The sequence below is a fragment of the Penicillium expansum genome (assembly GCF_000769745.1).
Source record: "Penicillium expansum strain MD-8 chromosome Unknown contig254, whole genome shotgun sequence".
Classification (NCBI taxonomy): domain Eukaryota; kingdom Fungi; phylum Ascomycota; class Eurotiomycetes; order Eurotiales; family Aspergillaceae; genus Penicillium; species Penicillium expansum.
Genome location: NW_015971250.1, coordinates 98,042 through 124,353, shown reverse-complemented (window position 1 = coordinate 124,353; position 26,312 = coordinate 98,042). Strand labels below are relative to the sequence as shown.

The following is a 26,312-nucleotide window of genomic DNA, read 5'->3' as shown; positions in this document are numbered from 1 at the left end:
TGACTTATTTGGCCAATGGAGTACTAGACTGATGTTGCTATATCGGCAACCAATCCTAACGAGGGCAAATGGGGATCTTGGGGAGGGGTGATGGCGGGGTTAGCGGGGTTGGCCCTTATCTTATCGGTCTCATGTTGATGTTTTCCTGGAAGTGTGTTGCTCCGAAGATGAAAAGGAATGCTACACTCTACGGATTATAATATAAACAAGAGAACCAAATCATAACAAGGTATTGTTAAAGGTATCATTGCGCATCGAAACCTGTCTATGCAAAGACGGAAGATACTGAATAGTAATGCACCAGGCAAAGAAGAAAGTAGCAATGACCGGACACAGTCCGGTCTCAAGCAGGACTTCTCACTGTCGTGTCAAAAGAAATAGAAATATCTTCTGATAACAGCAAGTGTCAAGAGAAATCAAGAGTCCACGATACACGGAGTAGCGTAAAACCATAAAATAATAGAGGAAAAAACCCCGTAACGACTATACGCTCGCTATCATAAAATCGTGGGCGTACAAGCGTCATTAGCCAGAGGTCGTTCAAAGGCTCGACTGAATATCGACAGAGACGTCGTTCTCGATATCCTTCAGACGATCCTCAAATTCAGACCAATTGTACATGACGGTCTTTGCGCCAAGGTCAGTCAGGGCCTTAGCCATCTCCTTCTGTGTCTCTTCGCCATTGTAGCTTCCAACATAGGCGATTACAGCAATACCGGCACGAACCGCCGAAAGAGCGCCAGACTTGCTGTCCTCGATGGCAACGGTCTCGGAAGCAGTCTTGCCGACCTGCTCGAGAGCATACAGATAGATCGCGGGGTCGGGCTTGGAGGTAGGCTTTGGCAGAGAGCTGGCAGCGCTGAAGACCTTGTCCTCGTCAAAGTACTTGTCCTGACCAACCTTCCTGATGGAAGCGAGCACGCGGCGCAAAGCGGAAGAGGAGACAACTGCAAGACCATACTTCTTCGACGCGTAAACCTTCTCCAGCTCCTCGCTGGCACCGATACAGGGTTTAGCCTTGGCTTCCAACTTGGCAATGACCTTGTCCTCTTCCTTCGTGACGTATCCTTCCAGCTTCTCCGCATCGATCTCGAAGTCGTACTTCTTCTGAAGGGATACCATCATGCCGCGGAAGTTCTGGCCGACAAAGTCCTTGATGAGCTGATCGCCGGTGTAACGATCGGGGAGGTTGTTGGCCTCCAAAATCTCATTGGCCAAGTCGGCGCAAGCCTCGAAGGCCAACTCCTCCGAGAGGACCAGAGTGTTGTCGCAATCGAAGAAGATTTCCGTAATCTGTAGTTCCGGTTAGCGTCGGTGGCTCTCTCGTGGGAGATACCGCGATTCTCGTACCTTAGTCATGATGAAGGTACGGAGAGTAGATCCGGGGTGTTTGTTTATTGAGATGGTGGGGAATGCGGGTAGAAGAGCAATGTATAAAGATTATCTAGTATGATCTAGGAGAGTGGATGCAGGTCAAAATGAAGAAAAGAGGAATGCCTGAAAGCAAGGAAATAGGCGACTGGAGTATTTAAGCCAAGGCAAGAGCCAAAAGAAATGACGCCGCGATCACAATCTCCAAGGGGAAACCGGGCCAGAGCGGGAGGGGCTCACTGACGTGGGGCTAAAAGTATCTGATACTTGGAATTGGCTTTGTTCGATGGTGTAAAAGCAGGTATCCTGTACTTCAAACCTGGGGAGACGGCCAGACATTCAGCCAATCAAATAAGCACAGACCTATACCAAGCTAGTCTGTTTCCAGTTTAGCGTCTGTTTTCTACGGGCAGGTGCGATGGTTTCACCTCCCTCGCCAGTTTCTCGCAGTTTCTCGCATTTTCTCACCGGTCTATTCCCTTCAATGCTTTTCGAGTGATTTGAAACTTGCCTTGGATATCACAATCCCGTGAAATTATGTCCATGAGTACTCTGCTCAAGTGACTTTTAATATGCAAGTAACCTTCTCACCTGATGTTTAGAGTGCACAGGATTCTAGACTGCAAATGGTGACTTTGATTGGACATTGCTGGATACGACCACGGAGTATACATCAGCCTACTAGGCCCAAACTCATGCACGGTCATGTCCCCGTCTTCTCACTGTCTTCCTGTCCTCCGAGGGGAGACCGAACTCCAATTCGCACAAAAAAAGCCGGGGTACGGAATGATTGAGAATCATACACAAGCATGCAGGCCCGAACCTCCGCCCGTTGGCCCATCTTCCCGTGTCATCTTAAATAACTGGTGCGGTCAGATAATATCGAGTAGCGGAGTATGCACTTGGACGTTCAGAGCATGCTTGGCGGGGACTAAGAGAGCAACCCGACGTTTAACATTACCTCGGTACAGAGTGCATATGGTACTATTCTAGTTCCGGTGAGCGATGAGCCATTTGAATGCTTTATACCTCATTCTATTATCGCCATGGTCAATAGGTTAGTCTATCATCTCAGTGCCAGGGGGAGTTAGTTCTGCCCAACTTTGGAACATACCTTAGACTATTATTCTCGGAGCACGACAGTCCGGAGGCTAGCGTTGTAGACGTTCTATAATTTTATCCAGTAATCATTTCATCCCAATATCTAGACAGATTTACACCACCAGGAACCATGTAGCACGACTCGGTATAGTATACATCGCACGAACCTGGGTCCACCTTTTCCATACAACCGCCATGATTGGCCAGACTCAAATCCCAACCCTGCTAATTCCACAACGGCTTTCCTTCACATTCGACCCGACCAAAAAAGAAAAACCGCAACATAACGCCTCATCAAATCAAAATCAATCTAACCAGCACGACTCAACGGATCTCGGGCCAAATCGCCATTTTGCATAGCCCGTAAACCCGAAACAGCTCCTAGTACAACCCCGAAGTACGACCTGATACCAATATTTGAATTCGAAATATACTTGGTAATACTAGCTTTAGCCAGAAAGCAAGCATGGGGTCCTCCGATACTTTCCCGACCCTAGAGTCCCTTCATTTCCCGTCAGCACAGCTGTCAATTTCCCAGACGCTTTCGTCTCTGCGTCGATCGGCGCTGTCCGTCGCCAATCGGCTCCAGTCTATTGAGACTGATGCAACATTTGCGCAAGAGGTCGCTGACCACTATGGCCTACCGCTGGTTGCTAATGAGCGCTGCGGAAGCTGGTATATCCCGCCTACAACCAAGGCTGGCAGTGCTTATTTCAAAAGCACCGATGGCCACACCGGTCAGTGGGATTTTAGCTTTCGTAGGCTGAACTTGCAGTTACTCCCTCTAGCTCGGGAGCATGGGGGGTTAGTCTGAACCCTTTTTACTATCTCCTTTTGCTTGCGGCTGTACATCTGTGTTGGAGTGCCTTTGGTTGACCTTCATTGACCCAAGTATAAGCCATGGCAACAACTCCATCACTACGTGATGACCCCAAGAGCGCATAAAAAGAACGCAAAAAGCTGACTATATTTTCTTTGATGCTGCAGTTGTGTAATTGTGGACTCAACTCGGCGAGGAAAATGTATGTATCACTACCTGCATCATCCCCCACTAGAGAATCATCTCGCTCCCCTTACCTAAATAGTCGATATGCATATCATGACTACGGCTAAGCCTCGAGCGCTCTATTAACCCTCCCCTAGTGATGCCAGACGCATTATCAAAAACTGTCCCAATCTGGAGCGCCGTCCTAAACAGAGCCCTGTTCCCATCCGCAACTGCATACCATCCAGTCAGCCTTCCACCCGATTACCTCGGCGCATCGGAAGAAGCACAGATCGAGAATCGAATCGAAGGATTCGTGCATTCCCTAAAGGTACACAAGCGTAACATTAACGTGACATGTGCAAAGTATTGCACCGCGTCCCCTCCCCATCCTCCCAAACGTGGCTGACACTTGATACTACCAGAGCCTGAAACTCGATCTGGACAATCTGCGCGAGCAACTCGGCAAACCCATCCAGATCGCCTGGGCCAACAGGACATATTTCCATCCATCGGATCTGCACACGGGTGATGACTACAATCTACTCGTATTATGCTCCGCCTCGAGGCGCGTGCATGGCGCTGAAATGTCTGAGGGCGGATACATCCAAGGCGCGGGCGATGATAGCGAGGCGTGGGCGTATGGGCTGACGCCGCCGGTTTTCTGGGCCAATCAGGCCATTTTGAAGAGTACACCCGAAGACGAATTGCCGGGGCTTATTGACCGGCTGGTGGCTGAGCATAAGCTGCTAGATGTGGCTCAGGACGCAACGCTCATTTCCCCCACCCGCAATTTGTACATTGGCTCGGGGGCGGGGGTTGATGCTGGAGGTCGGTATTATCTTGTTATTGATTGCAATGGGAGTGCTTCGGCTGTGGAGGGCAATGCGAAGCGGCTTAATTTAGGTTGCGATTCTGGGAAACTGGGAAGTCGAGATCTACGGAAATGCCTGGATAAGGTGCGTGAGTTTATCGGCGCTCGTCTTGGGGCGGATTCGTCGCTGTCGGTGCTGGTTACCTGTGAGAATGGGAAGGATCTTTCGGCAGGGACGCTTCTGGCGATCGTCTGTATGTTTTATAATGATGAAGGTATGTATGCAATGCCCCAGATTGTCTGGGTGATGGATTCAAACGCTATGTGAAAGAGGAAAAATAACTAATTGTTTCTCACAGGCGGCTTCGATGCCTCACTGAGCAAGCGTGCGATCAGCAAGCAGTTCATTCGACAGCGTCTAGCCTGGCTCGTGTCGTCGAAACATGACGTGAACCCGTCTCGCGCCACGCTTCAATCTGTCAATGCTTTCCTGATGCAGCCGCCGGATTATTGACCTCGAGCAATGTGACTACATTGCATCGCTTGGTCGGGCGTGATTGGGTTCGAAGCGCCAGGGTCATTAAAAGCCTGCTCCAGAGATCGCTCATTCGTTGTCCACGGCCTCCACGATAGCGCCGGCGCTGCCCTGGTCGAAGGAATCCAACAAGGCCATATCCTCCACGCTGAGGTCGAAGTCGAACACATCCGCATTGGCCACGATTCGTTCGGGGGTGTCGGTCTTGGGTAGAGGCACCCAGCCCTTCTGCAGCGCATAGCGGATCAAGACCTGCTGAGTGGACTTGGCGTATCTCTTTGCGATTTCCACTAGTGCTGGGTCGTTGGCTTTATAGTTTCGCACGATGGGCGAATATGCCTCGACGATAATGCCGTTCTTCTGGCAGTATTCGTCAATGACGCGCTGTTGGCACCACGGGTGGAGCTGCAAAAATAGAATGTCAGTGATCACGACCAAACCAAACAGCTATCTATGTAGATAGAAGAGTAGTGATAGAAGCAAAAGCACCAACCTCAATTTGATTAACATGAGGCGGGAACACTTGCGCATATGCGCGCATCTCCTCGATGTGCCCCACGCCGAAGTTGCTAACACCAATACTCTTCGTCTTCCCCTCCGCGTAGAGCTTCTCAAGCGCCTGCCACAGAAGCTTTCGCCCAGCAGAGCCTGAGCTGGAGGAGTGGATCAAGAACAAATCAACATATCCATCTGCGCCGCCGATCTTGTGCACGGAAGCCAGCAATTTATCGTAGGTAGCCTCGACCGAGGCTGCGGGACTGAGGATCTTGGTCGTGATGAAGATCTGATCTCTGGGAATGCTGGTGGCGCGCAGTGCCTCACCGACTTCCGCCTCGTTGGCATAGAACTGTGCTGTATCGATGTGTCGGTAGCCTGCGTCCAATGCCTTCAGGCAGGACTGCACGCACTGGTTGGTGGGGGAGCGGTAGACGCCGAAGCCGAGGCGCGGGATGCGGGCACTCGAATTCTGGAGGGGGAGAAGATCGGTGATCTTAAAAGAGGCGGACATGTTGGAGTGATTGAGAGGATATTGTTGTTTGCGAAAGGAAAAGACGTCGACTTGGAGTTCTGTGTCTTTCGAGAGAATAATCTCCTGGCCCCGCTTTGCGAAAATGAGGTCATTTTGGATGACTAAACTTAAACACCACCCCGGGGCCGCGGCTTTGCGGCCTCACGCTTTCTACAAAAGCATCTATGCGCAATCAGTCCAATTGTCTTTTCTTTTTGGGAAATATTTCTAATCTGCCTGTCTACTGTCAAAAGCTTACCTTTGTGAAACTTGTGTCTGTGTTGTACCTTAGCCACCAAAACATTGCGTGATACCATTTGATTCGGCTTACAATTGTTTTTTGTAATGCTACATATGTATCTATTGCGCCATCAAGAAACATTGCCCATAAGGCGATTTATTAGTACTATATCTGCAACTCCCTGTTTTTCTTCCATTTTATTTATGTCCTACGCGTATAGTTCGGAAGACGCAACCTCATACTAGAGATGAACTATAACCCCCCCCCCTCGCTCCCCTTGCTCCCCAAAAAATACCCCCACCTACGCATATCCAAAACTAAAATCATCAATACCCATCTAAATTCTCAACCTATTCTATACTTTTCCTACGGGGATGGAATAATGAAGGATGGTGGAGCTCTGATGACTACATATTTTAAACAATAGTTGTCCATACAACCTCCGAGAGGTTCAAAACCAAGCGTACACACCACCAGGATTAAACTTCAAAGACGATGTTTAGGTTCATTAGGCTGCGTCACACTCAGTCGGATGTCATGTAGATGCGAGAATATTTTTTTAGCCTTTTCCGGCTGTGAGAGATCAACCAGAGACCACTTCGCGCCCCGCATAATCTTCAACAATACCCATAGACCCACGAAGACGATAACCTGTTCAATAAAATCCTGATCAGTAGATGTAAACTGGATTCATCGCGATGTACAATGCTTCTCTTACCGCCAGGTATGATGCTAAGAATGGTAGAAGGTGGAACCCATTCCACAATGCTGCCCCGTTTGCGACTAATGAGACAAAGATACAACCCAACAAGGCTAGATATGCTGTAAATGGCTGCAAATGGCTTCGGTATGGATAGTCATCAAGGTCCTCCTCGTTCCAGCGCTGGACGTGGGGAACATTTTCGCGTTTGAGATAATGATGATGCCGACGAATACTAAGGGGAAGAAGCCTTGTTAATATCGTAAATATCCAACAGCTGAGTCGCTAGACATACCAATGGTAAAAGCGAATGAACGCCAGACACTCGCACGCCCAGACAATCAAAACCGCAGAGTATGCCATTTGGCTCAATACCTCCACAAACTATTCGCTTTTGTTAGCTTCAAGTCCGAAGTTAGAGGGAAGATAAGCGGAATTCTTACCATATCCACAGAGGCTCGAGTTTCTTTCAAGGCGGATTTGGTTGTATTCCCCGAGGATTGGCTGTTTCTATTTCCGCGGATCAGTTGCAGGAATGGTACCCACCAGAATGCAACCGCGGAGAATATCATAGCTCGCAGGGGAACCTGTCGTTTATCTGTTTTCCCAAACCACGCAAAGACACGGAGATACCATATCTGACCTTCGCCTCCATTCAGGCGACTTGTTAAGCCAAATAAGGTGCGAGAAGCGACATACAGATTAGTAGTAGCACAAGAGAGACATGTGAACACGAGGAAAGCATTGAAGACGTCTGCCAAGTGCGGAATATTGGACATTGCGGCAATTGCAACGAATGCAGCACTGTTTGAAGGCTTTTCGCACCCGGCCTCTATATCCAATGAAAGCCAGCTGAGACGAGGGAGAGCGCAGTCAGTTCGCCCTATATCAAATGTTGCAACCAGCCCACTGGTGGTATAGCCAATCATTGCAAGCAAAGGAATGAATCTAGCGGAAAACTTGAATGATTTCCCCATTTGGGCGTCGTTAGACCGTGTAGATATACTTGAGGGTGTCGACGTTTCGTCTGCGCGATGTGGCCATTTTGCCTCCAAAGCAGAGGCAGCAACAACTTCGACTCCGGTGTAGGCAAATGTCGCTATTGAAATGCTCATCCTGATATTTTAATTAGTAATTTGAAAAGATGGAAAAACGCATGTCATGACACACAGTAAAGCAGAGCCCCAGTTATCGGCAGCCCGTTTATCAAAGTCGGTAGGCGAAGCCCAATCTGAACATATCAGTATGTGAATCCAGCAACCAATGCATGAGACGGTAGTCATTGCTTACACTTAGCGCCCAAGGGGCGAGTATCTGGCCCAGCTGCCCATCGTTAGCACATATGCCCCAAAGAACGGATACACCAAAACAAAGACAGCCGTGAAGCACTTTACTAACCTCCAAGGTTAATTGCAATCAATGTCACGATAATAAAACCAAGAAAAAGTATTTTTATGGTGCCTGTTGCCACTTCCATCCAACCATAGATCTAAACACTCGTCAGCTAGCACCTTATTGGTCCCGAAGTCGCAAGCATTTGCATTAATCGGCAATAACAGATACAGCGTACCTCGATTCTTATGGCATTGATCAAGACGAGCACCAGTGGGATGGTGAAGTATATAATGCAACCCTGTAGAGCCGGCTGCTCGTTGATGTAATCCCAAAAGTTGAATTCCGCCGCGGAGGTTGCCACTAGTGTGGAGAAGGACATCGAATAGACAAACCTTCGACAGTTGTCAGCGGCTCTCCTCTTATGAATCCCAGATTCTACCAATCCCTTCTATGAAATTTGGTGTTTTTGGGAGGAGGGTGCGATTTACCAGTATGTAACACCGACTGCAATCCCCAGTTCTTCGTCCACAAACTGGCTAACATATACTGATAATGCACCAGGTATTGGCCAAATGCACAGCATTTCCGTGATGCATTGCATAACACCCCATGTTAAGATTCCAATGAAGAGAAAGGATAGAACCACTGCCAACGGTCCACCAAGTTCAAGAATCTGACCCCCACGCCAGTAGAGGCCTGTACCAAGAGTTGCATTGACTGTGATCATCTATCACTGTTAGCCTTCCAATTTTCCAAGTATCAAAAGATGACCATGTTGCCTATGTTGCCTATTGTATGCTAATGTCTAGGAAGGTCCGCTCTTAAGTTCGGAATTTCGGAGGTCTTCACTTACAAATAGATGAACGCCTTTCAAAGCTCTACTGACCGTCCGGTGCTGGCTAGGTCTGACAATAATTCGGGGCCCTGGGCACTTCGTGAAATTTTCGATGCCCTCTGAGTTCATCGAAACATATGAGAGTGAGCTTGTTAAGCTCGGAGAGTCAGTTGGGAGACGACGAGAAGAACCCTGAGATGGCGAATGTGGACTTCCAATTGGGATTTGTTCCATCCGCCCCGTGGGCAAAACACCAGAAAGCCAGGGTCGTGCCCACTCTGGCAGCTCTATCCATTGTGACTCTGCCAGCTGCGACATGGTATAACAAACGTATAGATCCCTTAAATCAGGATCACCACACGTTGTGATGTTCGAAAACAAGGGGTAACTGCTTCAATAAGTGTTCATTATATATTGAGCCGCATTTTATGCATAATGTAATGAACTCTCATGACAAAACTGTGGATATTCAAAGCTTCGCCTCCTTTACGAACCAGTTGCCTTCAAGATTTACATAGAATTAGGTCCAATCAGTCTGCACCCAGGTGGTGTAGACGCATGGAATCCTGGTTGTATCACAAAGCGGAGATTATGTCTCCATGTGGAATAGTCGTGCATTATCTCAAGACAACTCTCGAATCAGCGATGCCTGATAGTGCGCGCGCGAAATTGCAGCGGATAAGCAAGGCAAAGATCGGCTTTGTGACGTGGCAGTGAACTTCCCGGGGGTTTTCAGCCGCAGCTTGGGGTTTATCAGGTCTCCGTGGCTGGCCCGGAGGGAGGAAAGTACCCAAACAAAAAATTGCCATTAGTTCAAATAATCATGCCTAGAAAGGTCGTGGGACAGACTCCTCCCCAAACGACAAGTTGCCGCTACTTGCGGAAAGCCAATCTTCAAGATTTACTTGAACGACTGTTCCCGGGACAAACAGACTTTGGTATTCAGGTAACTCGCCCGAAACTCGTGCATCGGGCGCAAGGCTGACTCGTACGTTTTAGCTTAGAGAAGACCAATGGTGGTTCACTGCCCCTAGGATAGTGGATACTGTAAGTTGTGATCTGTGATCTCTTCCCCGTCACGAAATGAAGTCCATGGCTGACACAATTTTTTTCACAAGGCTGAGCTCGAGTAGGTGATATTCAGTTTTTTTTGGTCAAATAAAAAGACTGACATGGAACTAGTTCGGCTCAGGACGACTAGCCCAAGGCTTATGCTGCAACAGGGACAGCCCTCATCGGCACACCGAGTAGAGGCGCAGGGGAAGGCACTGCGGACAGGGTTGTAGCAGAGTGGCGGTTCAATAATAACAGCACATACGATCTGATATAATAACCCAGACCCTGAATTTAATCAATCTACTCTTATTCTTTTCTCCAAAGACCGAACATTATGACATTCTTTGATCATTACTGCGTAGACCAACCGGTTGAACCCGTACAAATCTTTGAGGTTGGACAGGATGCAACACCGCTCCTCACAAGAGGCTCATATCAGCAATCAGACCTTCGCACCGTGGAGGATACAGCATCTTTTCTGAAAAATAATCAGAACAAGCCTTACAAATGCCGCCTTGTGTATGTTGAATCAACACCATCCCTTTCTTCTGCTAATAATTGATAGGTCAATATGTCAACGTACTTCTTGGAGACCATTGCAGATCACTAAGCCTATGCTTGACCTCCTCGTTGCTGGACACGAGATAGGTCCATCATTTTGGGCGATACCATCGTGCTTTTATCAGCGTAGCGATGACCTTGAAGGGGTATTTTGCCTTCCATTCACAGAGTCCTGCTCTGGTTCCATAAATGGTACGTATCTTTAACCCGACATTGATCCTATTGCTAAATTGAAGAAACAGAAATATCTTACACTATAAGATACCCCGAGTACAGGCTACAAGAGGACAGATGGGTCATTCGTCAGACTGGAATTTACCACCGATACGACAAGACTTCATCCCAAAGTCTCTTCGTACTGTTCAATCCCACCCCACAATCCCAAGCGCATTCGCAGGCCGAGAATTTACTGCGCAACTTTTGCCCCGAGATTGAATCCGATCCTTTTTGGTTACACCGGCTCTTGTTCGAAACATACTTCCCCGCATGGAGGAAATATATTGCCATACACGAACAGCGATTTCTGCCACTTGCAGGCAGTACGATCGCCACTTTTATTAGTGGGCCTTTGGCTGTAGGGTACGATACCCTTAGAACATTGACTGCCTTGCAGACTCGATTTCTCGAAGTACCAGCCATCTTGAAATCAGCCACGGACATACTCGACGAGCTTTGTAATGTTAGTAGCTCCAGGTCAGGGGTCTCAACAAATTACCCCGGAGTTCATTATTTCAAAAATCACCGTCGAGAGTGCATTGCAATTTCCCATAATGCTTCACATTTACAGCAGCGGGCGCAGATTGTCTCAAAGCTCCTGGCCGACACTTTGTTGCTTCGGGATCAGGTTCTAGCAAAGGAACAGAATGCGAACATGCTACAGCTGAATAAGTCAGCAGTATTCATCACCACCTTGTCGTTGGTATATCTTCCTTCGTCATTCTTGGCTGTTTGTGTCCCTCATCTGATTTTCAATACATCACAACTGTTAGACCTCGACTGACAATCTCTCACAACAGACTATATTTGGTATGAATTTCTTCGACATGGATGAAGCCAACAATCGCATTGTTGGAACACCTATGATATGGATCTTTTTCGTCTCAGCTGCTGCCTTAACAGCAGTCACGTTCCTTCTATACTACTGGCTATTGCGTCGTGATAGTGCAACATTACGCGCGCTTGCACCGAAAATACAAAGAAGCCAAACTTGGACAATCGAAGGGGTGAGGAGGCGGTTCACAGGTGGCGGTGGCGCCAATCCCAGTATTGAGCTACAGGCTTGTTAGGTTTGAAAAAGAAAGCTTTAATGATAAGACCTCTGAGATTGGCCATTATATCGAACTTTTGTGGATATTGGGCTGTGTCTAAACATGAGCTCAAGATAGATGTATGTATAGGCAAAAAAATAGAGAAATTGCTAGTATTTATGAGAAGAGTATTGAAAATAAAAATCAGAATCAACAAGAAGAAAAATACATGTAAATACTTCTGCTGAACCCTATATAGACCTGGGCACAATGGTTTTGTATATGCGGCATTGATTTGCACCCATCAAAGCGGCAAGAATAACAACACTCTCTTCTTCACCGTGAACAACTCTCTCGGTAAACTCATCACTGTGTGTCAGGCCTGGAATTTCAGCAAGCTCTGTCACAGAAATCTTTGTTGCCTGAGGTGGCATGGCAATCTCCAATAGAAGCATTGTATGATGGGCCGCGCGCCTCCCCACCGCCAATATTTTGTCGTCATTTTTGTCCATCATTAGCTTAAGTACGCGGTAATTCTTGATGTCGAATTTTATAGCAGGCGTATGATCCTCTTGTGCGAGGCTTTGGATGTGCAACTGTTTTTCTCGGGTGACAAGTACACAAACATGAGGCTTTTGGAGAGAGGTAGCGAATGTGGTAAAAAGGCCAACAGTGCTGCTAGTATCAAGGCCCTACATAGGGGAGGTTAGATGTATAAAGAATTTGAAGTTGAAGATTGGGAGGTGAAAACTTACTAGTGACTCAATAATGAGTGGAGTTATCTGGTTATATCGAAAGGACACGTGAATGACGGGAATTTCGTGCTTATGATTTGGACCGCTTCGCTGTGGCCTAAAAACCATGTAGAGGTCGTCATCTGTTGAGAATGATAACTGAACAATGTCTGCGGCCGGCCAATCCAGTTTATACCTCAGCTTCCACTCATACGGAGAATTGATGTCGCCAAAATATAAGGACCCTGAATTTTGGTTTTCATCGTTGTTGCTGACAATGCATGCCACTCTCTGACTTCCAGGCGCGAGAGCCAACTTTTTAATCTCGGGCAGTGATGGTATGGAGACTCGATCCGAAGGTCTAAGATTGACGTCCATATATGGCCCCGTTGGTAGTTTGAAGATGTAACACTTGGGTTCAAAACTGATTAGGCCGGAATCAAAAAAAGGCAAGAGAAAACGAAATTCTTACTTGGACAGGACTTCCGGAGGTGGAAGCTATCAAATGTCTTTTCGTCAGGCTGATACTCTTCCAAAATCCTACAGTCGGGATCGGATATTCTGCAGCCGGGCGTATGCCATTATCCCCCTTTTGTTGCAGAGATTGCGAAGTGTAAAGGGAAATTTTGATGTCAGTCCAAAACGCGATAACAGTTCCATCCGGAGAGATCTCGCAGCCCTTGAAGGGCTCCGAGGCATCCAGATTCCAATACTTAAAGGGTCTGTCAGTGGCGGGATCTTGGCTCTCACGCATGAAAATATCGAGGTACATTCTCTGCAGCACCCTGCCTAGGCCAGGCGCTTCGTCTGGCAAACGTGGGGTCACCTCATTTCCCAAATCCCTGTACTGCTGCAATGTGCGGATCAACTTCTTTTCCAATTCGCTGGCGTTGCATCTCTTTGATGTTTCTGGCTGAAGAACTGAATGCACTAGATAGTCCAGCATTGATTTCACCGCTTCCCCTTCCTTGGGGCTCCTCAGTCTGGCGTTCTTTATCAGTTTGTCATGCCATAGTGTGACCGCCGGGCTGATCTTTGGTCGACCGAACAGTGGATCTGTGACAAAGAAGCGATCATAGCCATCCGCGCTGCGATGCTCTAGTCTTCTCGATTCGTACTCTTCCACGCCAGTCCTGCCCTCCTCCAAGTATGTGAAAACAACACTGAGGATACATCCTAAAGACCAGATATCGCTCTTTTCTCTCATAGCTCTATGTTTCGAAAGAGACTCGGGCCCAATATAAGTGCCGTCTCCACGTCTGTTGGAGGCCGCCGAGGGAGATGCATCCCTATACCGTTGGGACCTGACAAACCAACCACCAACATCTTTCTCTTTCTCCCTTCCGTGAGATCTCAATTTGAGACGAGACATGCCGAAGTCACTAATTTTCCAAACGGCCTCCTGCCTGCCCTTAACATTGTCGAGGAACACCAAAATATTACTCGGCTTGATATCCATATGGTAACAGACCATCATGTCCCCTTCGGCAGTCCTCATACCATTATGAAGAAACTCGAGCCCACGGGCGAGTCCCCAAGCTGAAAGAATTATATCCGTCTTCTCCATAGTGGTATTCGGTTTGTTTGGACGTTGTTCCCTCATGTAGGCGCTCAGATCGCACAATGCGAGAGGCATGAAGATGCTGTATTTTGTGCCAATGGCAAGGCCGCCGTAAATATCCACGATATTTGGACAAGTCCGGTCGCAGGCAAGGATTTGCCTCAACGTGTCCCTCTCCATGTCCTTGGTGGATTGGTAATCTTTGCGTGCCATTTCCTTCGGCTGGTCATTTGTTCCATTAATGTCCGGGTCGTAAAAGTGCCTCGTAGCAATCTTTACTCGGTATACAGTGCCTTGTGCTCCTTCCCCGAGGTAGTGTTGCTCCAGGTAGGGTAAACACTGTCGGTCCAGGCCCTGAATTCGAACTTCTGTTTTATTGCGAATCACGATAGGACAAAAGCATGCTTGCTGTGCCATGAATTTGTCCGGTGTGACTTGTTCCCCGAAAATCTCCGTGAGGCTCTCACGCTCTGCTGGTAGAGAGCAAAGATTTGGTGACCAGCCAGTTTGCGCTAACAATTTGATGGTGAATGTTCGAGCGGCTTCGATAGTGCATGAGGTGAAAATGAGAATAGCGAGGAAATTATGAAGCTTCCGTTCTCTCATATTGTCAATCAAATTTTCTTCATTGAAATCGAAGTCAAGATCAGCGTTTATTGGCATATCGTCCAATAGAAGACTCCGAAAAAACTGCCGCAACACTTCTGGCTGTAGCACTTTTTCCGCAGTACCATGAGGAGCAAATCGGCTTCCCTCCTCATGGCTCCTTTCCATCCTTCCCATCCTTTCCGTCTTTTTCGTCTTTTCCATCCTTTTCATGATTTGCACATAGATCTCGTCACGTAGTTCATTGTATTGAGGGGATGCCATGTTGAAGTTCGCGCTCTGGTTCACTGAGCGAATGAGACCGTTTCAATGTTGGAAATCCCTAGACGTTAGGTACAATCATGAAAAAAATTGTAGGACGAGATCCAAAACAATAGTTATCCACGAGGCGATCGGCTAGGACTATTGACGCGTTCTGATTTGGATGCAACATCCCCCCTACACCCTGCATAATCTTGCGGCTGACCTCGGCTTTCCCAGGTAATATTCAGCCGAAAAGTAAAGCACAAAGCAGATAAGGCAAAAAAGCATAATAAACAGCAAAAAATAGGCCACTACGCCATTTCACCCCTGGAATCTTGCCCATCAATTTCTAGCCTACCTCCCTTTGTTTCATGTGCTGATTGATAGTCGGGCGTCGGTGCTATACGAAGTTCAACTCTTTGACCCTAGGCTTTTTCCCCACAAAATCAGGAAATGAGCCTATGTTATACTCCGTATAATGCTACTTACTGTGATGGTATCTCTTGGCCCCACAAAATACAGCTCTCTTCTTTTATCCGAGATAGGCTCTGAAAACCCGGGCGTTGCGCCACCGGGGCTTTGTCCTTCAGAAATCTTTACCATGTCCTCCTAGAAGCTCGCGGACCTTATCATCAGCCATACTCTGTATGCCACTTTCGCTGACATGCATGAGGATAATGCGCGCGGCATCAATGTGGTTCTAGATATTAGCATCTCTCCACTCATCGTTCCCCTATGTCCTTCTCGGAAGTTGCAGGTCCCGTAGAAACCATGTCTGTTTCTTCTCAGATCCTTAGTATGGTTAACAAATGGCCCCAACAACTAGGTTCCATAACTCAATTGGTTATAGCGTGGTGCTAATAACGCCAAATTCGAGGGCCACCCCCTAGGGATGTCGTTTACGCAACCCAATCAAGCATCGTGGCGCTTCGTCCTAGTCCTCAGCCTTTTATTCTCCACCTTACTCAGTCTCTTCATCTTTGCACTGCCAGAAAGTCCTCGCTGGCTATGCAAACAGGGCAAGTGGGACGAGGCTCGGGAGATCTTGACTCTTTTGCATAATGACGATCCTGACTTCGAAGAGATTACCCAACAGCTCGAAGATATTAGAATATCACTTGAGCGGGCTGGCAATGCCAGCATCCTCGTGATGTTCAAAATGGGACCACAACGAAGCCTTCATCGCGTCATCCTCGCTGCCGTTCCTCAAATGTTTTTACAAATGAGTGGTGTCAACGTTATCGCACAATATACTCCTGTCGTCTTCGAGCAGTTTTTGGGCTTCAACGCATTTGATTCTGGGATTCTGGCTGCAGCTTCCCAGTTTGCAGTCATCCTCGGCGCTATCTGCTGCTCCTGGACAGTCGATCGAGTTGGTCGACGGAAACTGATGCTGATCAGTGCGACTATGATGTCCATATGTTTCGCCTGTCTGTCGGGTCTACTAGCCCATCCTGAAAACCATACTGGGATTAAGGCTGCTGCGTTCTTTATATACTTCTATCTATTCGTTTATGTCCTTGGTTTCCTTGGGATTCCATTCCTCTATGCAAGTGAGGTCGCGGTGACTCAGTTTCGAGCACCAACAACTGGACTATCTACTGCGGTATCCTGGCTATTCAACTTCATTGTCGCCGAAGTCACTCCGGTGGGATTCGCTAATATTGGCTGGACATATTTCCTGGTGTACTGTTGTATCAATGCGGTATGCGTGCCGACGATTTATTTCTTCTCCCCCGAAACAGCTGGACGCTCACTCGAGGAAATCGATGAGATCTTCCTATCATCAAACTCAATCTTCGACACCGTTACCGTGGCAAAAGAACTGCCAAAGCACGAACATCGTGGGGTGTGCGCAGACGAAGAAGGCAAAGAGACTTCCAGTGAAGCTGTCCATATTGACCATATGGAAATAATGGGAAGAACAGATCGAGTGGCAGAACCGAATATGCGGTTTTCGCTGTGTTTCCAGTGAGAACTGTATTTAAAATGATTTAATCATACTACCTGGAAGTAGATGATTTTTCGGATGCAAAGCGCAGGAAGCACCACACTGTAGTTACTCCACGGGTACAGTAAGTGAATATTTAATAGTTACCCAGTTTGAAGCATGGTGCTCGATACATACATCTATTTGTATCTAAACTATTCAACAATGTGCGCTATAAGACGATATGAAATACGTGGTACTGTATGTCGCCTAAACAAGCCTTGGAAACAGCCCTGGAGACCATCAAGGCCCTTGAGATATTTTAAACCGGCCTCTGCAACAAAATTTCTTTTTTTGTGAATGAAATGAGAATGCTCGGGCAAGGGGTTATTATTGGGCTCGATCTATGCGGAGCGTTTACAAAGTACGGAGTACATATGAACGCGCTCACTGGGCATGCTACACTACATGTAGTGCCCAACGGCGTCAGAATGGGCATTTAAAACTCAACCCATGTTGTAAACAACATCTAAGATAAAGGGGGGACAGACTAGTTCCCATTTCTCATTGATTCAGAAGAGACTAGTAGTTTTAATAGTACCATCTCATACAAAAATCTCCCATTTAATAGACAAAGGGGGTGTAAACAATAGAGATCTATACTTAGAAGTGGGTCCACAAGGGATGCAGCTGCAAATTGTCACTTGATAAATTTCCTAGACTTCCAGTTTCAACTATTCTTTTCATCTTCTAAAGTTATTTTTGTTAAACTAATTTCTTTTCGAAGTTCAAAGCAGACAAGAATCTAGTCACTAGAACACGGTTGCTCGGGTGATCTTCAACTCCGACTTGCGGGACAAANGGACAAACCCCCCCCCCCCCCACCCCTCGACATAATTTCCCCCCCTTTGTGCTCCATTGCTCTGATCTCCAGTCCGAATCGGAAACCAAGTCTTTTAAGCCTCCAGTCTTTGATCATCTTAGTCATTTTCTTCTTAACCCTAAACCCAGTTCGCTGTCACGTTCCGACACTATCATTGCCAATCGGCCCTGAATGTCTCCGCCGTAATCGAAGATGTTGACGGTTGAGAAGCAGTGGATTAATGTGCAGCAAAAGACCTTCACCAAATGGTACATTCCCTACTTCATTTACTCTCTGAATGAACCCTAGCTGACGAGCAATGTTAGGTTGAATGACAAGCTGAAGGCACGGCGCCTGTCCATCGAGGACTTGGTCACTGACCTTTCCGACGGCGTATGTCCCACCTGTGCCCCGCTCACTAATTTCATGTTGCTGATCGCGTATTAGGTCATTCTTATTCACCTCCTCGAAATCCTTGGAGGAGAGTCCCTCGGTCGATACGCCTCGAAACCCAAACTGCGCGTACAGCGCTTCGAAAATGTGAACAAAAGTCTCGATTTCATCAAGGGGAGGAGGATTCAGATGACGAATATTGGCGCAGAAGATATTGTCGATGGCAATCAAAAGATCATCCTCGGTTTAATCTGGACCCTGATTCTGCGCTTTACTATCAGTGACATCAACGAAGAGGGTATGACTGCAAAGGAAGGATTGCTACTCTGGTGTCAACGAAAGACGGCATGCTACGACGATGTAGAGGTCCGAGATTTCTCGTCCAGCTGGAACAATGGCCTGGCCTTCTGCGCGCTTCTCGACATCCACCGACCAGACTTGATCGACTACGACTCGTTAGATAAGAGTGATCACCGTGGAAATATGAAGCTGGCCTTCGAGATCGCATCCAACGAAATCGGCATCCCGGACCTGCTTGACGTGGACGATGTATGCGACGTAACCAGACCCGACGAGCGCTCTCTCATGACCTACATAGCCTACTGGTTCCACGCTTTCTCGCAATTGGAGAGAGTCGAGAATGCTGGGCGACGAGTGGAGAAGTTTGTTAACAACATGCACGGCGCATGGGATATGCAGAACTCATATGAGCGCCGAGTAAAGGAATTGTTGCGACTCATCCGTGGCCAGCGTGAACACTGGAAGACCTCCTCGTTCGAGGGAACATACAAAGACGCCAAAGAACAATCATATCAGTTCTCCCTCTACAAACGAACCGAGAAACGCCAATGGGTGGCCGAAAAATCCGACCTAGCTGCTTTGCTGGGCAATATCAAAACCAAATTGGGTACATATCGACTGCGTCCGTATGACCCACCGCAAGAACTGAGTCCAGAAAACTGCGACAAAGAATGGGAGATCCTTACCCGGCAGGAGCATGAACGCAGTCAACTTATAAACGAGACAATCCGTGACATTAAGAACAAGCTACGTCGCTCCTTTGCTGACAAGGCAAATGACTTTGCATTAACCCTGAAGACCCTGTCATTGGCGATCTCCGGACTGGATGGTGATGTTGAGGACCAGCTTGATCATGTCAAAAAATTGAATAGCAACTTGCCTCCCCTCGACGCCTTTCTCGACACCATCGCGGAATTGGACCAACAATGTGCAGAAGCCAATATCGAAGAAAACGACTTCACCACATACACCCTTGACGAGCTTGCGTATGAGCTGAGCCTCGTCAAATCCAGCATTTCTAAGAAGCTGGCGTTCCTTGACAACCAAATGGTTGCTCGCAACATGACCAATCTGACCCCTATCCAATTGGAAGAGTTTGAATCGGTATTCCGTCATTTCGATCGCGACTCTTCTAATACTCTTCATGAGCTCGAGTTTTCCGCAGCACTTGCCAGTCTGGGACTGGTCTATGACGAGGACGAGATGCACCAGGTCTACGTGGAGGTGTGTGGGGTCAACCGACTGTCACAGAATGCCGGAGTCAGCTTCGAGCAGTTCATTCGGTTTATGGTCAGCGTAACAGAGGATCAAAATACTGCCGAACAGGTCTTCCAGAGTTTCAAGGAAGTTGCCGATGGCAAGGTATGTGAAGCAATTTCTTTAATATCTGACAAATTTATCGGGGTACAGTCACTAACTTCTCCTGCAGCCCTACGTCACAGAACTGGACCTCCGACACTCGCTCATTCCAGACGAAGTTATTGAGCACTTGGTTAAGACCATGCCTGCACATGATGGCCCCGATCTACTCGAAGACCGGGAGTTGCCCAAGTATGACTACATCAGCTTCATGGAAAAGATGCGAGAAGTAAACAAAAATAATGGGACCGAGCAATAAGAGGTGTCATGGAGGTTGATATTTGCGCAGCATTACTGGTGATTATGAGGGATTTGCACTAACTTGGTGTTGCTGTGTTTCTGGTGTTTTCAGGGAGGATTCGCATGTTTTTTTAAAACCCGGATCTCTCCCTCTTGGTTTTTTTCTGTGGTTCATCTTGCATCCAGGGGTTCGGTGGTTGTTCCTCTTTAACATGTATTGTGTTGGTGTATGCTTGTCTGTTTGTAATGATCAGGATACCATTTGAACATTTTCAACTATCAAGACTATTGATAGACGCGGAGTTGGACTTGGATAAGCGAGGACAGTCAAGAAGACGCTTAAATGTGAGATAACATAACAAGTTTTTGTCAGTACAATGGTGGAAACGTTGAAGCTATTCTGGGTCTGATCTGTAGATGTGGATACTGCCGATCATTGCCGTATCTATGCAATGGATGTCATGTGACAGTCCCCAGATCCATCGGAGTTGATGAGGGATCCTGCGGCTCATATTCGATTCCTTGACATCTCTAACTTCTTTCAACCTTCACCATTTAAACACTGGTCCTAATTGAATTTGTTGACTATAAGTTTTCTTTTACAAATTTTATTCTTCCCTAATCGCATCCTCAGCCATACACTCCAAGATGGATCGCAGCTTGGACGAGATCATCGCTGAAGACACGGTAACGCTCCAGCGAGCAATGAAACCAGCAGAACATGTGACTGACCAACTCAATTGCAGCGGAACACTGGTCGCCCCTCAGGTGGTGGTGGTGGTCCTCGTCGTCAAAACAATCCCGGCCGTCGCCACGAGCGCGATGGCGTAAGAAAGGTACAACTTGACTCCAAACTGAGGCTCTATTCCAAATTTATGTTCTAGATGGCATTGAAACTAATATCTCACTCGATACCTAGGTCCGCCCTCCTTTCCCTCTGCGAATTCTCTTCTTGCTCCGTGACAATCGTAGCCAGTCCTCTGGATCATTGGAGACTCGCCAACGAACACGCCACGGCAAAGACATGGAAAAGAAATTTGCACGATATCTCATCTGACTTGGAGCTAACGCTAAGTCTCTTCGATAACAACAGCCATACACTTCAGACCGTGTCGATCTCAACCTGTGATTATACCTCTCTCTGGATACGATGGTGTGAATGATATTGACGGGTCTGTGTTTCTAGCGACTGGGTGCACGACAAATATGACGACGACCGATGTATGTGGCTTTCCCGTACTTTTCCGGGATCTATCTAACAACATTGCTCTTCAGCCCGCCCATCCCGTGGAGGCCGCAGAGGCCGCGATGGACCTGATTCCGATCGGTATGGATCCTCTCATCAAATCAGCCTTGACTTGATAGCTTGCCCGATCAAAGCGCTAATTGAATTATTAGCTCTAGCACACTGACCAAGGTTCGCGTGGATAACCTCCACTACGACATCACCGAAACCGACCTCGATGTATGTTTCAATTACCCCATACTCAACACCCACACAAGAACACCCCTAACCAGCCTCTTCGCTGAGCAGGATCTCTTCGGCCGAATTGGACCTGTTTCTGAACTTACTGTCTCTTACGACCGCGCTGGACGCTCCGAGGGAGTTGCTTACATCACATACGCCCGCTTGAAGGATGCGCACACCTCCATTCAGGAGTATGACGGAGCCAACGCCAAGGGCCAGCCCATCCGTCTTTCTCTCGTCCCCGGCCGCCGTGAACGTAACCCTCTCGACTCCGCACAGCGACCTAGATCCAGTCTTATGGACCGCGTCGAGCGCCCCCGTGATGACCGCAGCATGAGCCCCGAGAACAACGCCGATGGCCGACGCCGCCGTGGTGGTGGCGGCCGTGCTCATCGCAGCGACGTCACCAAGCCCGCCCCAGACAACATCGATCGTTACGTCCCCGGACAACGCTCCCACCAGCGCTCACCTACCCGCCGCGGTGGAGGCAGACGGGGTGGTGGACGCGACAACCGCTCTCAACAGACTGATGGATCCAACCGCCGATCCAATGCCCGTCCGCGCAAGACTCAGGAGGAGTTGGACCAGGAGATGGACGATTACTGGGGTGGTGCGAACAACGGCGGCGGTGAAGCGGCTGCACCCGCTCAGGACGCCGCCCCTCAGCAGACTGCTCCGGCTCCCAGCGCACCCGCTGCCGACGATGATATCGATATGATTGAGTAGATACCTCACGGTCACTCGAATTACGGGAGCCTCGCTTGTCTTTCGCATTTCAGAACTTTTGGGCCTCCGTGACACATTGCTTTTGAGTCTTTTCTATGAATGAGGATCACCTCGGCCTTTTTCCACTCTTCTCTTCTCTCCTTCTATCTCCGAAGCTTTTCAGCACGAGGACTGAAAGTCTGTACTTTACCTCAACCACCAAATTGTAACTCGGTCCATATCACAAATTCGGCTTCTCACTGCTTCGATTCTTCTTTACCCTTGCTGGGCTCTTATCCTTGTCCCTGCTCTTGTTGCATATCCACACCAGCGGAGTGGGAGCCCATGATAAAGTTTCTTTCTCATTGCATTGTTCGGTGTATTTCGTCTCTTTCTATCGTCGGGTTGGAGGTAAAAATAGACGCGTGTATGCTGCAAAGCCTGCATACAAAGAACGAGAGGCTGCTTGCAACCAATGGATGACGGCAAGATACGAAGATAGCGCGTACACCCAATAAAAACGGCCGCCAATTATAAATAGAGCAAGGACCGCAAATGAAAATGAAAAAGAATATAATGTTCTTCCGTGATTTTTTCTGTACACTGTAACAATTATGAGAGTGTCAAGTTCACCTCCACAGCCCATAGGGTTCGCGGCATGCTTTCCATAACTTGATAGTACCGTCCTCGCTACCAGTTCCGTAGAGCTTGCCATCGGGGGAGAAGCTGACAGACCAAATAGGGCCATGGTGACCTTTTTGAACCTCTGCAAAAGAAAGTTAGCTCGATTCCAATGGCAAAAGACGCAGCACTCCAAGTAGCAAAAACATACCCAGCTCCTCGTCCGTGTTCAAGTCATAAACTCTTGCCCAGGTATCATTTGCACTGCCCGTAACCAGACGACCAGACTCGCTATTAACCGCAGCACTAGCAACATCATAGTCATAATCAGCCTTCTTAAGCAACCGACCAGGTTGCACGCCATCAAAGAGATAAACGCTCTTCCCCGCCGCGACAGTCAAAATCCCCGCATCATTAGGCCTTGTCGCCAGACTATTCAATTCGCAAGAACCAATAGTGCCATCAACAGTATACTCAACGATCGGGTGGCGCGACCGCAGATCCCACCAGCGGATCTTGCGGTCCTCTGCCGCCGTTGTGACGACATTGTAGTCCTGGTTCCAGACAATAGACTTGATCGTGCCGCCGTGCACGCCCGCGCCGATCTCGTAGCTCGCCACCCCATTCTCAGTGGCCGGAGTGGCCGAGGATGGGAGAGGGGGTGTTGAGCCCGTGCTGGAACTGCCTCCCCGCGTTAGATCGAAGATTCGTAGCTTCTTCTCTGCGCCGCCTGTCGCGAGCACTTGCGGGTTCGCTTGAATTGGGAATGCTACTGCGCGCACGATGTGTGCGTGCTGCAGTGTGTGCAGGCATTCGCCTGTGTAGGTGTCCCAAACCTTGCTGTTTCGGGTGTTGAGGTTAGTACATCATTGTGGGAGAATGGTTTAGGGGTTTGCTTACGCTGAGAAATCGGCTGCTGCTGTTGCTGAGATGGCGGCGTCGGCGGAGAGCCTGGCTTGCCATACGGCACCTTTGTGGCCGAGGAATGTTCCAATCCTGGGGTTGAGGTTAGTAGTTGCTTGCTGGGCTTGGTTTCATTTGCCGTACCAGTCTCCCGTTATGCCATCGCGGAGCATGGGGTTATTATCTTTAGTTGGTTAGTGACTATGCGGTAGCCAGTGAGAACCATCGGTCTTTCTTACCTTTGCATGAAGAGATGAAGTAATATTGCTCGTCTTCGAGGGTGGAAGAGAAGCTCAGATGCGTCACCGGACGAGAATGTCCATGGCAAGTCAGAGGGACTACCTTGGGGATATCTGTTCAAGGCATATCAGTAAACTTATCAAGATTGTGATTTTGCATTCCCGTCTACACAAATCACTCACCGGCCGTCATTTCGTTGGTGTTGAGAGAAGTTCCCGAGGTTTCAGTAGTTTTGATGTTAGGTATTAAGAGAGTCAATCAGATCAGCGAAGTGCTATGTACCCAACTGAGACCACGACTTGATATCAAGATAAAAATCCAGGAATCAGACCGAGAGAGTTCAATATGTCTAAGGAAGGTGCATAAGAGATTCGTCAGGGTCGTCAAGTCATCAAACAGATATGTGGGGTCCGAGGAAGAGCCGAGAACAAAGGATCGAAGCAAGTGGATTGAACAAGGACCTTTCTAACCAGACACCTCAAAAGGAGAGCAGGCCTCTGGGAATATGAAACTCCTTCGGTGTGTAGACGGGATATTGAATTTCAATTTCAAACAATAACGGGCAGCCCTGGAGCCGATCACATATTAGGTAATGCATGCGCTAGTCTGATTCGGGTATAATTGGGACACGTGAGGCTCATATGTCGTTTTTTATATTGTAGCTACAGTTTACAGCTAAGAATTATATTTCATACACAGACATTGATAGAGATTTAAAAACGATATAGCAGTGAATCTAGCAAGATATCAAAAACAAATATCTTAAAGGACCCTGTAAAGATACTTAAAAAGACATCTCAAAAGAACATTGAAAAAGACATTGAAAAAGATATCTAAGTTAATGTCTCTAATATCATGTCATAGCCACTGCATATCCATACCATCTAAGTCCTACATCTTCAACTACATGAAGTACATCATTAGACGCCAACTGTTCTATACAGTACGACTCCTAGCAGTAGATCACGTGCCCGTTGGAGGTCGTGCAGGCCCCACTTTCCTCAGTCCCACTTTTCCCTTCCTTTCCTCCAACCAGACAACGACCCCAAGTATATTGTTGCTATCACCTTTGAATCTTCTATTTTTCTATCATGGCTAATGCTGAGCCAAGATATCACACTGTTCAATATTTTGGGCGAATATTCAGCTGAGTAACCCCAAGCCCTCATCAAGTCGATGATAGATTGCGATGCCTATCCCGCCAAATATATCGCAACACATTCCCCTGCCTGTGGTCTAGCGACATCCCCAAACTCAGATCGTTTGCAAGAATGGCATCTAATGACGATATGGCGGTGGTTTTGAAGGGGGTTTTTTTTAGCAGGGTGATGTCTCCTTTAACGTACCTGGAGTATGAAAGTACACTAAAGAAGGTCTCTAGAACACCGAACTGATAATTTAACTCTTAATGGGGGCTGGCAGGAAACAGGCCGATGATGTCTCCACAGCCTCGTCCTCTTCTAATGAGAAGCGCCTAAAGTTTCCTATCTCAAATCCGTCGGGTGAGCAACTGGCGAGTTTTTCTCTCCCAGAACCTGCACCGGAACAACCTGCACGTGAAGATACGCCGCGCAGTGCGGTAGCTAGGCATGCCGTATGTTAACTGAAAAGACCTATCGGATATATTGCGAACTTTGTATCTTTAGGCCTTAGATCGAGATGGGAATGCATGTGTTCTCACGAAGTACGGTGTATGGGGATGAAGCCAAAATGGACACTGAGGGAGTGGAAAATCTCATAAACTTCAACATCAATGTCCACGACTTCTGGAATGGTGCTTTTTGTCCTTTAGGTCCTATCTGAATCACCGAGGATAATACCTCCATGTACAGATTCTCCGAACTGCTTATGAGAGATCTGATGGAGATGATAGTCAGTAGGGCTGTTTCCTTGCTAGATGATATCTTATATATTGATATCATTAGCGGTACTGTCGACCCATCTTGGTATGGGCAACAATAGCTCTGATGGAGTACTAGATACTTCCTTGTTAACGGCCTAGTCCGCTTCATAGGACCTGATAGATTGCAGCCCTACAACATAAAAGCTTCCAACTGGAGCAAGATATGGCTACCCACTAGATTAGGAAGTTGCCGGTATGGTAGATGAGTCACTTGAGGACCACCTGGGCACCCAAGGATGTAGCAAAAATCCATAGGGCTGGAAGATCCAATTAAATCGCCGTACCTTTGCTTGATAAGACCTCGGCGTGTTCTAGCAGGTTCCCCAAATGGCGTTACCGCCCACGTGATATAACCATTGATGCTTCGGCGGGGCGATCCCCCGGAACGACTAAAGGACAACAACATCCAGGGGAGCTTGATTGATCATTAATTCCGCGGTGATACCCTCAAACT

The 26,312-nt window shown here is 47.8% G+C and overlaps 11 protein-coding genes across 11 annotated transcripts; 6 read left to right on the top strand and 5 right to left on the bottom strand.

Moving 5' to 3' along the window:
• Window positions 1-540: 540 nt before the first annotated feature.
• Window positions 541-1,359, bottom strand: PEX2_073010 (HAD family hydrolase; the record flags this gene model as incomplete). Its single annotated transcript, XM_016744571.1, has 2 exons — window positions 541-1,293; window positions 1,351-1,359. 2 exons carry the CDS (start codon window positions 1,357-1,359, stop codon window positions 541-543), a joined length of 762 nt encoding a protein of 253 aa, XP_016600542.1.
• Window positions 1,360-1,997: 638 nt separating this feature from the next.
• On the top strand, window positions 1,998-2,165 carry PEX2_073000 (uncharacterized protein; the record flags this gene model as incomplete). Its single annotated transcript, XM_016744570.1, has 1 exon — window positions 1,998-2,165. The coding sequence occupies one exon, from the start codon at window positions 1,998-2,000 to the stop codon at window positions 2,163-2,165; it is 168 nt and encodes a 55-aa protein (XP_016600541.1).
• Window positions 2,166-2,938: 773 nt separating this feature from the next.
• PEX2_072990 (initiator tRNA phosphoribosyl transferase family protein) lies at window positions 2,939-4,785 on the top strand (the record flags this gene model as incomplete). The annotated part of the gene is made up of 4 exons (XM_016744569.1): window positions 2,939-3,209; window positions 3,616-3,788; window positions 3,883-4,525; window positions 4,631-4,785. 4 exons carry the CDS (start codon window positions 2,939-2,941, stop codon window positions 4,783-4,785), a joined length of 1,242 nt encoding a protein of 413 aa, XP_016600540.1.
• Window positions 4,786-4,875: 90 nt separating this feature from the next.
• PEX2_072980 (aldo/keto reductase family protein) lies at window positions 4,876-5,815 on the bottom strand (the record flags this gene model as incomplete). The annotated part of the gene is made up of 2 exons (XM_016744568.1): window positions 4,876-5,211; window positions 5,300-5,815. 2 exons carry the CDS (start codon window positions 5,813-5,815, stop codon window positions 4,876-4,878), a joined length of 852 nt encoding a protein of 283 aa, XP_016600539.1.
• A 727-nt stretch (window positions 5,816-6,542) lies between these two features.
• On the bottom strand, window positions 6,543-8,470 carry PEX2_072970 (Amino acid/polyamine transporter I; the record flags this gene model as incomplete). The annotated part of the gene is made up of 8 exons (XM_016744567.1): window positions 6,543-6,722; window positions 6,775-6,991; window positions 7,052-7,140; window positions 7,200-7,872; window positions 7,927-7,987; window positions 8,047-8,079; window positions 8,155-8,245; window positions 8,327-8,470. 8 exons carry the CDS (start codon window positions 8,468-8,470, stop codon window positions 6,543-6,545), a joined length of 1,488 nt encoding a protein of 495 aa, XP_016600538.1.
• Window positions 8,471-10,596: 2,126 nt separating this feature from the next.
• PEX2_072960 (uncharacterized protein) lies at window positions 10,597-11,829 on the top strand (the record flags this gene model as incomplete). Its single annotated transcript, XM_016744566.1, has 3 exons — window positions 10,597-10,735; window positions 10,786-11,489; window positions 11,560-11,829. 3 exons carry the CDS (start codon window positions 10,597-10,599, stop codon window positions 11,827-11,829), a joined length of 1,113 nt encoding a protein of 370 aa, XP_016600537.1.
• A 212-nt stretch (window positions 11,830-12,041) lies between these two features.
• On the bottom strand, window positions 12,042-14,955 carry PEX2_072950 (protein kinase family protein; the record flags this gene model as incomplete). The annotated part of the gene is made up of 3 exons (XM_016744565.1): window positions 12,042-12,482; window positions 12,546-12,935; window positions 12,997-14,955. 3 exons carry the CDS (start codon window positions 14,953-14,955, stop codon window positions 12,042-12,044), a joined length of 2,790 nt encoding a protein of 929 aa, XP_016600536.1.
• Window positions 14,956-15,669: 714 nt separating this feature from the next.
• PEX2_072940 (Major facilitator superfamily domain, general substrate transporter) lies at window positions 15,670-16,909 on the top strand (the record flags this gene model as incomplete). Its single annotated transcript, XM_016744564.1, has 2 exons — window positions 15,670-15,735; window positions 15,785-16,909. 2 exons carry the CDS (start codon window positions 15,670-15,672, stop codon window positions 16,907-16,909), a joined length of 1,191 nt encoding a protein of 396 aa, XP_016600535.1.
• Window positions 16,910-17,939: 1,030 nt separating this feature from the next.
• Window positions 17,940-20,037, top strand: PEX2_072930 (alpha-actinin, sarcomeric (f-actin cross linking protein); the record flags this gene model as incomplete). The annotated part of the gene is made up of 4 exons (XM_016744563.1): window positions 17,940-17,995; window positions 18,053-18,119; window positions 18,174-19,781; window positions 19,849-20,037. The coding sequence occupies 4 exons, from the start codon at window positions 17,940-17,942 to the stop codon at window positions 20,035-20,037; spliced, it is 1,920 nt and encodes a 639-aa protein (XP_016600534.1).
• Window positions 20,038-20,666: 629 nt separating this feature from the next.
• On the top strand, window positions 20,667-22,212 carry PEX2_072920 (putative RNA binding protein; the record flags this gene model as incomplete). Its single annotated transcript, XM_016744562.1, has 6 exons — window positions 20,667-20,705; window positions 20,765-20,845; window positions 21,112-21,143; window positions 21,205-21,239; window positions 21,294-21,345; window positions 21,417-22,212. 6 exons carry the CDS (start codon window positions 20,667-20,669, stop codon window positions 22,210-22,212), a joined length of 1,035 nt encoding a protein of 344 aa, XP_016600533.1.
• A 608-nt stretch (window positions 22,213-22,820) lies between these two features.
• PEX2_072910 (WD40 repeat domain-containing protein) lies at window positions 22,821-24,147 on the bottom strand (the record flags this gene model as incomplete). The annotated part of the gene is made up of 6 exons (XM_016744561.1): window positions 22,821-22,957; window positions 23,024-23,652; window positions 23,713-23,808; window positions 23,860-23,899; window positions 23,955-24,068; window positions 24,138-24,147. 6 exons carry the CDS (start codon window positions 24,145-24,147, stop codon window positions 22,821-22,823), a joined length of 1,026 nt encoding a protein of 341 aa, XP_016600532.1.
• Between the last annotated feature and the right edge of the window lie 2,165 nt (window positions 24,148-26,312).